This window comes from Crocuta crocuta, unplaced genomic scaffold (assembly GCF_008692635.1).
Source record: "Crocuta crocuta isolate KB4526 unplaced genomic scaffold, BGI_CrCroc_1.0 scaffold334, whole genome shotgun sequence".
Lineage (NCBI taxonomy): Eukaryota > Metazoa > Chordata > Mammalia > Carnivora > Hyaenidae > Crocuta > Crocuta crocuta.
The window spans coordinates 6,255,589-6,267,808 of NW_027533260.1; the positions used below are offsets into that span (position 1 = coordinate 6,255,589).

The 12,220-nt window shown below is 48.4% G+C and overlaps 1 protein-coding gene across 1 annotated transcript in view; it reads left to right on the top strand.

Annotated features, from left to right (window-relative positions):
* Positions 1-8,751: 8,751 nt before the first annotated feature.
* KCNN4 (potassium calcium-activated channel subfamily N member 4) overlaps positions 8,752-12,220 on the top strand; it is a 13,966-nt gene continuing 10,497 nt past the window's right edge. The window contains exons 1-2 of the mRNA XM_077747378.1: positions 8,752-9,736; positions 12,017-12,218. Coding sequence (XP_077603504.1) covers positions 9,571-9,736; positions 12,017-12,218 — 368 coding nt within the window. The 5' untranslated portion in view covers positions 8,752-9,570. The remainder of the gene's footprint in view (positions 9,737-12,016; positions 12,219-12,220) is intronic.

Below are 12,220 nucleotides of genomic sequence, written 5' to 3' on the forward strand. Positions count from 1 at the left end.
CTCTCTCTGCCCCTCCCCTGCTCATGCTGTCTCTCTCCCTCAAGAATAAATAAAACATTAAAAAAAAAATTGTGGCCTCATCACATAGTGGAGCACTATACGTCAATGAGAATGAACAGTCTGCCCCTGCATGCAACACCATGGATGAGTCTTGCAAACAATGTTGAATGAAAGGATAAGACACACAAGAGACCATTCTGTATGATTCCATTAATGCAAATTCCAAAGTAGGCAACACTAAGGTATACAATTATAAGTCAAGATTCTCAGGGCAAGAGGATTTCTGGGGCTTGGTCCATGTGTGGTTTTTTTTTTTAATGTTTATTTTTGAGACAGAACATGAGCGGGGAAAGGGCAGAGAGAGAGACACACACACACAGAATCTGAAGCAGGCATCAGGCTCTGAGCTGTCGGCACAGAGCATGACACGGGGCTCGAAGTCGTCAACTGCAAGATCATGACCTCAGCTGAAGTTGGACACTCAACCAACTGAGCCACCCAGGCGCCCCTGGTCCTTGTGTTTCTTGATTCAAGGATTCACTTAGCTATTTGCTAATGATCTGTGCTCTTTCTATATGTATGTTATTTTCCATAAAATGTTTATGTTTTTTATAAATATTCTTTTAATTTTTAATTTTAGAGAGAGACAGAGCGGGTAGGGGACGGCAGCGGGGGGTGGGGGGAGAAAGAGAGACAAAGGCACAGAGAGAGACTCCCAAGCAGGCTCCACACTCAGTGTAGGGCCTGATGGGGGGCTCAATCCCACAGCCCTGAGATCAAGACCTGAGCAGAAATCAAGAGTTGATACTCCGAAATGTATGTGCCATTTGTCCTAGCAATTTATTTTCTTAGAACTACCCTATAGATAATTACACATTGAGAGAAGTGACATATTTACAACATTATTGAGTAATTTTTTTGTTTATAATAGATTAATGAATGACTTAATAGTAGCCTGGTTAAATAATGCCATTAAATGGATAGAAAAAGGATAATGATTTTTAACTACTGNGAGGAAAAAAAAAAAAAAACAAAAAAATAAAAAAAAAAAAAAAAAAAAAAAAAAAAAAAAAAGAGTTGATACTCAACTGACTGAACCACCCAAGTGTCCCTAAAATTTTTTTTTAAACACATTCTTGGTGCATAAATGGCAAATTGGGTGGGGCGGAGAAAACTAAAACATACCCCTTTCTTAAAGTTATTTATTTGGTTACAACTAAGGAGCAAAGGGATAGAGAAGACTTCAGTTAACATTCTCAGGACATGAACCCCTTGCATGTTAGGTAACATGTTCAATGAAAAGGAGTGACTGAGTGAATAAATCTAGGGAATGTGGTCTCTATTGTGTTGACTGGTAATGAATTACCCAAGTGATGTTTAGTATTGTTACTCTCTGGGTTCTGACTAAATGGACTCAAATTTGCACATCATTCATTTTGCCTATCTCTTCACACACTTCTCTTTGTCATCTTGATCTGTGGTCTTTAACCTTTTTTTTTACTACTCACCCAACAACTAACGTTGCTATTTCCTATATGTGCTGCCGAAGCGAGCACCTAACGTTGCTATTTCCTAACTGCAATGCATGAGAGGGGCACCTGGGTGGCTCAGTCGGTTAAGCAATGCATGAGAAATATCTGGTCTTGATGAGAAGGAAAAGGCAGTGGAGAAGTAGAGATGGATGCTATTGACAAAATTTTCATTTGTGAACATCAAGACTACCATCGCTATGAATATAAAATAATAAAGGGAAATAAGAGGCAAGATTAAAAGCAGTTAGTAGATAGATGATTGATAGGTAGATGAAAAGATAAAAAGGAAGAAAGGAAGAGAAGGAGGGAAAAACAAGAAGAAAATATGCATACCTATTATAATTCACATTTCTGTAATTGGTCACAAAGCCATGGTTAACATGTAATATATGACTTCCTTCTTCCCTTACTCATTCCAAGTTTCCTTTGCTCTCAGCTTGAGAGTGTCCTTTAACTAGTGAGGTGACCCAAACACTCGTTCCTGAGAGGTCTAAATCCTTAGTGGTCTTGTCTTTTATTTTTACTTATTTGTTTGTTTGTTTTTACTATTGGACATGGAACCTCTGGGGAGTGCTCCGGAGAATGCCTTGGGTTCCAGACACGCCCGTTGGTCCAGTGGAAAGAGGAGCCCCAAATGTGCAGGTGGCAGTCTCACCTTCAATTCACCGGAACCACTGCTGTGTCCTCAAGTGAAAGCATTCTTCCTTGGGAACCAAGACCTCCAAACAAGCAAAGCTCAAGGTCATGGGAACGGGAAGCAAAACTTCTGCAAGTGGGTTACAGGTGAGAGGACCCCTTGTCACCCCTTGATGCCCAGACCCACGTACTCAGGCTGTGGGGGAGACAGCACAGTATAAGGGTCATTACCTCAAAGCTAATGCTGGACCCTGTAAGACAGAGCCCCATCCTTTCAGGGTGTTGACTCCCAATGGGCAACAATAACTCAGTTCTCCCATTGCTTTATCAGGTGAGTTTCTTTTAGGTGATGGGATATGAGGTAAGACCAGTGAAATTCACGAGCATGAGCCCACTGCCCCCGCTTCATTCACTGTATAGAGAGGTCCCTGGTCAGAAGCAACACTATGTGGAACACTCAGTGGAGAAGACATTCTGCAGCCCTGAGAGGGAATGTATGTAAAGCGGGAGAAGAAAGGAGAGGCCTTAATCCTCTTAAGTATCCATTTACACACAGACTAGTGCTTCAGACACAGATCTTGGAAATGAAGCTGAAAGATGGTAAGGGAAGAGCACTCAGTTTACCAAACTTAGATTTAGACACACTGGTACCCATCATTCATTGTGATCCTGTGTTCCTGGCCATGCTCTGGGCGCTGGGGCCACAGAGGTGACTCCTAGGCCTGGAGGAGCTCCTAGTCGGGTGTGAGGGAGGCAGATCCACACTCAGACAGCCACAAGCCTATGGTGGGGGGGATGCACGTACAGAAGGAGACAGAGTTGGAGAGGGATATATTGAAGCTGGTGCCAGAGGGAGGAGAACCTGGTGACAGGTCTTAAAGCATGCCATATGGACAGAGGAAGGAACAGCATTCCAGGCAGAGGGATTAGCCAATGAAAAGATAGAGGACACAGAAGGAGAAGTAATCTCAGGAAAGAGTCCACAAACATTTGTAATTCACTCTTCTGTGCTGGGTGATCCTGGTAAATCCTACACTTGTGTTCTTGATCTGATGGGGGACACAAGCTAGAGCCCAGGTGGCCATAGAACCCAGACAGACCAGGGCAGTATATAGGGGAGTGGTTGGGCCAGAAGGGCTAGCAGGCAAAGAAGCCTCTGATTGAAGGTTGAGGCTATGGAGCATCAGGATAGAAAGTGTCCTGAAGGGTGAGTAGAAGGTCATCGTGTGGACAGAGCACAGAACATTCCAGACAGAGAAACCAGCCCATGCCAAGCCCTCAGGAAATTTTTGTTAAATTGCAAGAAGACAGCAGGACAAAGGCAGGAGCAAGTAAGACACAGAGACAGCTGCAGGGAGGGAGGGTCAGCAAACATTTGTAATCTATGCCGTGCTGGGTGATGCCAGGGACCCAGCAATGAGTCAGACCCAACCCTGCCCTCCTGGTCTGGAAGGAGACAGTGAAAACCTTGGAGGCTCACAACTGGTAAAGCATGAGGTATGAGGGTTGAAGGGAGCTCCAAAGAGGAAGACCAGGGAGGGCTGCTGATAGGAATTAATCTCTGAGGAGACGTCTAAATAACTAATAGGAATTGGCAAAGCAGCAGGAGGAAAGACATTCCAGGTATTCATAAAGGCTTGGTCCGTGTATACAGTGTGAGGAAGGAAATGAGAATGAAGAGGGTGGCAGGGTCCCTGGAAGGCCTAAAATATCAGGTGAGGATAAAGTTTCCTGAACTTTTGCCTACAACCAATGGGGATCCATGGAAGGGCTTAGATCAAGGGAAAGGCATGGAGGAAGTCCGGTGATGGGAAGCTCTCCCTGTGACCATGCAGGAGACAGACCAGGAGAGGCAGGGAGATGAGGAAGGAGGCTGGTCTCTCATTCTCGGTCTCTAGGGCCAGGGGCCAGTTAGTGTTGAAGGGTTGGAGGGAGGAGAGACTAAGAAAGCACAGTGCGCGAGGGCTGTGGATTAAGAGGAGCAAAGTTCCTTATAAGTAGGGAGGGTGGTTTCCTCTGGACACTGGGAAGGGAATGTTGTCATAAAGGAATGCACCACAATGTCCTCTCTGAGAGTCCATGGTGATTTCGTGGGGGTTCACAATATAATTATTTGTCCAAAATATACCTCTGAATGTTATGTACTGTCTGCACATATGGTATTTTCATATATAAAAAAAAAATAATGCCAACAGCAAAGTTAAGGCTAGAGCCCAGGTATTTGGCCTTCCATATTGTGGCTTTTTGATCTTCGGTGGTGGAGGTCAGAATAGTGGCTCTCCCTGGTGTATCAGCTGGGTGAGACTACACAAGAACCTGGTGTGACAATGGAGGTGCCCTATGGCTTGATCAAGGTGGCGGTCGCACATCTATAGACAGGTAGAGTTGCATCAACCTGTATACTTAAGATTTGCAAACCTTACAACGTATAAGCCATACCTCAATGAAAAGAAACAAAATTTAAAATACGACATATAATTAAATGATATCATGTCTGGGATTTGCATTAAAATAATAGAGGAAGTGAGGAAGTGGGCGGAGGCACAGGTGAAATGCAATTAGCCATGAGCTGGTAGTTGTTCAGTGGGCACACGGCAGTTTATTATACTCTTTTCTTCACTTCTGTATGTTTGGGAACTTTCTAAAGTAAAAAGTATATATATGAATGTACGTACACATGAATTGATAAGCAGATAAATAGTTAGGACAAAAACCTAGTGAACTCGCAGTGACCCAGGCACTCTCTCCCTTGGGAACTCAGATACCTGCCTTCTCTCAGTGACCCAGATGTTTCAGTGCCCAGATCGACCAAACACACATCACTCCTTTCCCAAGATTCCTCTGACCTGTCCCTGCAGAATGGAAGTGAGAGCCCTAATCAGCACCAAGGACAGATCCACAGCATTGGGTCTCAGAACCACAGACAGCAACTCAAGTAACGGGGGAGGGGGAGGGAAGACCCAGGACTCGGAAATGAAGAAATGACGTCCTTCTCACCTCCAGGACGGTGTGGAACAGGTAAGAGGGTTGGGTTGAAGGAGAGCCAGTCAGTACCATTGAATAAGAGTATTCCTTCACAAATATCCATTGAGCATCTCCTATTGCCAGGCATTGCTCCGAACACTGGGGATGGCAAGATCCCTTTCCTAAACAATTAGTCAAATAAGAAAACAGGATTATTTGGATGGGTCCTGAGTGCCATGAAGACACAGCAATTAAATAGGATACAGGATTCTTTATGGATCAGGAGGGGACCATTTTTGAAGAGGTGGTCAAGGAAGAGACTACATTTGAGCAAACTACTGAATGAAGTGAGAGAATGATTCATGAGGAGATTGGAGGGTAAAGCACTCAGGCAGAGGGGCAAACAAGTGCCAAGACCCTGAGACAGGAAAGAGCTTGGCAGGTTTGAGGATCAGCAGGATGGCCAACGTAGTAGAGCAAAGTAAATGGAAGGGAAAGTGGCAAGAAGAGTGTTGGCAAGATAGGAATAAACATGCAGAAAGAGAGAAAGGAAAAAAAGTATGAAAGATAGAGGTTGAAAGAGTCAAGAAAGACCCAGAGGTGAAAAGAGAAGCAAAATGATACTATCTGCAGTGTATAAAGTACAATTTCCATTATCTATCCCATTTTATATATATACACACACAGTTGATCCTTAAACAACACGGGTTTGACCTGTGCAGACTCACTTATACACAGATTTTTTTTTCAAGAAATACAGTATAGTACTATAAGTGTATCTTTTCTTCCTCATGATTTTTTTAAAAATTTATTTCTAGGAGAGAGAGAGACAGCGTGAGCAGGGGAGGGTCAGAGAGAGAGGGAGTCACAGACTCTGAAACAGGCTCCAGGCTCTGAACTGGCAGACAGCACAGAGCCCGACGTGGGGCTCGAACCCACGAACCGCGAGATCATGACCTAAGCAAAAGTTGGATGCTTAACCGACTAAGCCACCCAGGCGCCCCTTCCTCATGATTTTCTTAACATCTTCTTTTCTCTAGCTTATTTTATTGTAAGAACACAGTATATAATACATATAACATACAAAATATGTGTTAATCAGCTGCTTATATTATCTATAATGCTTCCAGTCAACAATAGGCAATTAGTAGTTAAGTTTGGGGGGAGTCAAAAGTTATATGTGGATTTTTCAACTGTGTGTGTGGGGGGGGGGCCACACCTCTAACTCCTCATTCTTCAAGGGTCAACTATATACATATTCATACATATACATATATTTTTTTATTATGGAAAACTTCAAACCTGAAACTGAATAGAAGAGAATGATATTTATTGTTATTATTGTGTAACAAATCGCTGCTTGTCCCTCCAGAGGTCACTCATGNTCAAGAAATACGGTATAGTACTATAAGTGTATCTTTTCTTCCTCATGATTTTTTAAAAAATTTATTTCTAGGAGAGAGAGAGAGAGAGACAGCGTGAGCAGGGGAGGGTCAGAGAGAGAGGGAGTCACAGACTCTGAAACAGGCTCCAGGCTCTGAACTGGCAGACAGCACAGAGCCCGACGTGGGGCTCGAACCCACGAACCGCGAGATCATGACCTAAGCAAAAGTTGGATGCTTAACCGACTAAGCCACCCAGGCGCCCCTTCCTCATGATTTTCTTAACATCTTCTTTTCTCTAGCTTATTTTATTGTAAGAACACAGTATATAAAACATATAACATACAAAATATGTGTTAATCAGCTGCTTATGTTATCTATAATGCTTCCAGTCAACAACAGGCAATTAGTAATTAAGTTTGGGGGGAGTCAAAAGTTATATGTGGATTTTTCAACTGTGTGTGTGGGGGGGGGGCCACACCTCTAACTCCTCATTCTTCAAGGGTCAACTATATACATATTCATACATATACATATATTTTTTTATTATGGAAAACTTCAAACCTGAAACTGAATAGAAGAGAATGATATTTATTGTTATTATTGTGTAACAAATCGCTGCTTGTCCCTCCAGAGGTCACTCATGCAGCTGCACTCAAGGCATTCACTTGGGGCTAGACTGGGGCTTTTGGCCAGGCTGCCTTGATTCTCTTCTGCATGGCCTCTCCGGAAGCTTCCTCACAGTATGGTTGACTTAGAGTTCTAAGAGAACAAAAGCAGAGGCTTCTAGTTCTCGAAACAACTGGACCTCAAGTTGGCCCAGCATCATCTCTGCAACAAACAAGTCACAAGCCAGCCAGATTGAAACCACATGGCAGCACAGGGAGGAGGAAATATTGGCAGCTAACTTTAGAGATGATGTACCCCAGGTGCTTAACATCTATCAGATCCTGTGTTGAGGACTCTGGATATTCACCTAATTCTCAAGCAAGCCTGTAACATGGGTATCATCCTCATTTTATAGGACACTCAGCTAAGGACAGCAGAGATAGACAGACGTGAATGCAGGTCTGTCACTAACCCAAGCTGTATACGTGTTATATTCCACACAAAAATAGTGGCCATGGCTAGGTTTGAACCAAAGCCTGTGANCCCAGGCGCCCCTTCCTCATGATTTTCTTAACATCTTCTTTTCTCTAGCTTATTTTATTGTAAGAACACAGTATATAAAACATATAACATACAAAATATGTGTTAATCAGCTGCTTATGTTATCTATAATGCTTCCAGTCAACAACAGGCAATTAGTAATTAAGTTTGGGGGGAGTCAAAAGTTATATGTGGATTTTTCAACTGTGTGTGTGGGGGGGGGGCCACACCTCTAACTCCTNGAAAGAATCAGGAGAAAAGAAAAAAGCATGCACTTGGAGACAAAGACCAAGAGATAGAAACTAAAGAAGCAAGGCCAGTGAGACAGAGAGAGAGAGAAGCAAAGAGTCAGAGAAACACAGCGAGAGAGAGGTTAACAGAGCCACAAAACTTTCTTTAGCCTGGAAGTAACATGAGGGCAGGAATTGTGCCTGTTTTTCTTAACGGGGGTGGGGTGGGGACGGGGGAGGAGCAGAGAGAAAGGAGAGAGAGAATTCCAAGCAGGCTTTGCCAAGTCACCGGAGTCCAAGGCAGGGCTCGAACTCATAAACCGTGAGATCATGACCTGAGCCAATATCAAGAGCAGAACTCTTAACCAACTGAGCCACCCAGGCGCCCCTTGTCTTTTTTGTGTTTACTTCACCTTCAACACTTAGAGGCACTCAGTAGGTGCTCAATATATGCTGACAGGAAACTAGTCAAGTAGATGCTNCTCCCTCAGACCCAGGGGTCCAGGACCCCCAGCCCCTCCTCCCTCAGACCCGGGAGTCCAGGCCCCCAGCCCCTCCTCCCTCAGACCCAAGGGTCCAGGCCCCCAGCCCCCTCTTCCCTCAGACCCAGGGGCCCAGGCCCCCAGCCCCCTCTTCCCCTCAAAGTCCCAATCAGTAGCCCCACCCCCTCCTCTGAGGTGGACAACCTAGGCAAAGAGGTCTCTGGTAACCCTCCTCCCTCTCTTTTACAGAGACCCCTCTCCCTCTCCGCTCCCCCCTTCAGGGTTGGGACCAAGGGCTGAGTCACAGGAAGCTCTGGGGCCCTGAGTCACCCCCACCCCCCGGCTCAGCCCCTCCCTGGGCTGGAGGGAGCTGGCTCTGGAGCGGTGTGTCCTACCGACTGACCCCCACATCCCAGAACTTCCGTTTGGAGGCAAGTGCCTTTCCCACTGTGACCCCGTTGCTGCCCACCCTGGCCTCTCCCATGCCAGCCTTTGCTCCGTTTTTCTCTGTTAGTTGATCTCTTTGGAGACAAAACTTCTGTCTGTTCTAACTTCCATGTCCCGATCCCGGCTTCTGCTTCCCCTTCACCACCACGTCTCCTCTCTCCATCTCTTTGTTTTTTTTTCAAATCCTCCCCACCCTCCATCGCTCTCCCTCTCTTGGATTGTCCCCCCCACCCCATCAGTGTTCACTAGGGTCTGCACTGAGCAACGGCTGTGCAGGGGCTGGGGCTGGAGGTCTCGTTTCCGTGGCCTCTGACTCGGGCAGCCGCGGCTTCTGCCTCTGGCGTCTTGCCCCCGAGTGGGGCTGGGGGGAACTAGATAGGGCAAGGCTGCCCCCCAGCTGTGCTGGTGGACAGAAGAGACCAACTGAGGCACAGACAAGCATGGAAAGGCCCAGAGAGAGAGGCAGAGTCAGAGACAGAGAGACAGAGAAGCCCAACGGGAGTTCTGGAGGCAGGGAGACAGACAGTGAGACAGAGAAACTGAGTCACAGACAGAGACAGAGAGACCTAGGGTCAGCAAGAGACAGGGACACGGACCCCTACACAGAGAGAGAGCACAGAGATGGAGACAGAGAGACAGTGACAGGGAGAAAGAATGAAATAGAAAAACACAAGGGACATAAAGATGGAGACCTAGACAGAGATGCTAAGAGAAACACAGGGACACAAAGAGACACAGAGCCAGAGAAATGGAAACAAAGGAACTGAGAGAGTCAGAGATACTTAGAGCCAGAGCCAGAAGAGATAGAGATAAAGACATAGAGGAGAGAATAACAGACAGGGAAAGGGCAGAGACCACGACAATGCAGGACCCAGACGCTTCCAGAGCAGGAGAGGGTGAAGGAGGAGTCCGAGGTGAGACCCAAGAACCAGAGAGGGAGGAGAAGGGGTGCAGAGAGATGGGGGCTAGCCCACAGGGGTGGTGGCTAGCAGGGGCGCTCAGGATGCAGCCTCAAGGGTGCCCAGTGGCACCGTTTTCTCCCCTCGGGCATGCGCGTGGTGTCTGGGTGTGCCTGGGTGCGTCCCCATCACTCTCCCGCCATGCCTCACCCCGAGTGGGAATCACACGTGTGCCAGGGAGCAGGCGTGGCACCAGCATGGGCTGTGTTTTTGTCACCGGGTGTGTCTGTGTGTGCGGTTGGCGTCTCTGGGTGTGTCTGTGTGGGTTGTGTTGGTGGATCGCCAGACGTGTCTGTGCGTGAGCGTCTCGACTCTCCCTGTGGCTGGCAGGTCCGTGTGTCCGCATGACATATGACACGGGAAGGAGAGGGCTTCTGTCTGCGAGTTCCCCGTGGACGCGGGCTGTGACTCGGAGGTCAGCGTGTACAAGGTGTGCTGTGGTAGTGTGCCGGTGTGCCCTGCACGTGGCGGGAGGACAGTCTCGGCCTGTGTCCAGATGCGCTGTATCCAGACCCGTGTGTTATCTCTGTGCTGCTGGTGCGGTGACATTCTGCACTGTGGGTCACTCTGCTCGCATGTGCTGCTCTGTGTGTCACTGTGCGGTGTGTCTCTTTCCAGGGCTTGTGTGTGTCAAGGTGAGCCGTCATTCAGAGACGTGAGCCTGTGTGTCGTGTCTAGCTATGTCCATTGCGGGGGCCTTTCCTTTCCCTGCACGAACATGGCCTGGGTGCCCATGAATGGCATGCATTGTGTTTGCGTGGCTGTGTACTGTGTTGCACCGGAGAGCGTTGCCCCGGTGTTGTGTGTGCTGTTGTTGTGGGCCTGGGTGTTGGCTGTGCCAGGGGCCACATCTGAGGTTTTGTTGCGATGCACAGTGTCCCGTTGTACCGGAAACGCTGTGTCGATGTGTTGCGTGTCATCCTGTGCTCGATAGGGCTCTGTGTAGTTCGTGTTTGTGTAGCCGTGCGTGTTGGAGTGGATCATGCGCCAGGCGGTGGGTGCAGCTTGGGTGTGGCGTGGCGGTCATGTCCCGCATGCTCCACTCTGCGTGTCACATTTGGGCAGCAGGGTCTGTGGCGCCTGCACCCCAGCTGCATGGGCCTCCCCCCCAGGCACCGTTCTGGGTCCTGTCTTCTATGGCATCCCATGTCTTACTCTGGGCACGTGCAATTTGGGGGCTTTTCTACGTGTCGCTGTGCAGTGCATGTCTCTCCATGGGTCCATTCAGGTGTGCTGACTATGCACCTGAATGGCATTGCGCCCTGGGGTGCACTGTGTGTTGCGGTCGTGTATCTGTGCTGCAAATCGCTCTGTGAGCATGTGTCCCCGAGTTGCCGCACGCCACGATGCGGGTTGACGTGCATGTCTCTCTGTGCTGGGTGCTTGGGGATGGCCATGGCGTATCCCTGAATGTATGTGGTGTGTCTGCACACGCCAGGTGTCACTGCACGGGCATATGATGTTGGGATGCTGTTATCAGCCCATCGTTTACACAGATGTGTTGAGTGTGGTGTCTGGGTGTCACTGAGTCAATATACGTTGTGTGTCTGTGGGAAGACAGTGTGTGTCATGCTGATGTAGCTATCGCTGGGCACCGTGTGCAGGGTCTGGCTGTGGCTCTGTGTCGGAGGATGTTGTATCAGTTTTGATTGCCATGTTTGTGCCTGTGTGTGGACAATATTTGGGTGGTCACGTGCCATACGGGGCAGAGCCTGCCTCGCTGAGCACCGGTGTGTGCCACACCATATGTGTGGTGTCTGGGTGTGGCTGTGGGTTTCAGAGCTCATTGGGGGTTGTGAGTCACTCAGTGTAGCTTGTGTTGTGTGCCCATGTGTGGTAGGCTCCATCTCCGGCCATGTGTGTGTGAGGGTTGATCACCCGGTGTCTTGTGGTGTCTGGGTGTGGCCGAGTGTAGGTGTGTATTACACGGCGCAGACCGTTGTGTGTGACAAAACCTATTGTGTCCCAGTAGTATGTGTCTTTATCCACGTGGATGCACGCCTCTTCCTTGCTCTGCCCCAAGACACACCCCAGTCCCTCCTTAGACTGAGAAGGGAGGTTGGGGAGCCTCCCCTCTGCCCAAGGGCCACGCCAGCCCCTCCCCGCCCTGCCCAGCCGTCACCACCCCCAGAGGGCATAGACTCCCTCTGTGCCTCAAAGCAAGAGCCCCAGAGCAAGGAGCAGAGCAGGCTGAGGACCTGCAAGCCACAGTGGCTGCCCTTTGTGTGCTGCGAGGTGGGGGACCCTGGGCAGGAAGCTGGCTGAGCCCCAAGACCGCAGGGGCCATGGGCGGGGAGCTGGTGCCAGGCCTGGGGGCCCTACAGCGGCGAAAGCGGCTGCTGGAGCAGGAGAAGTGGCTGGCTGGCTGGGCACTGGCACTGGCGGGAACTGGCATCGGACTCATGGTGCTGCACGCGGAGATGTTATGGTTCGGAGGGT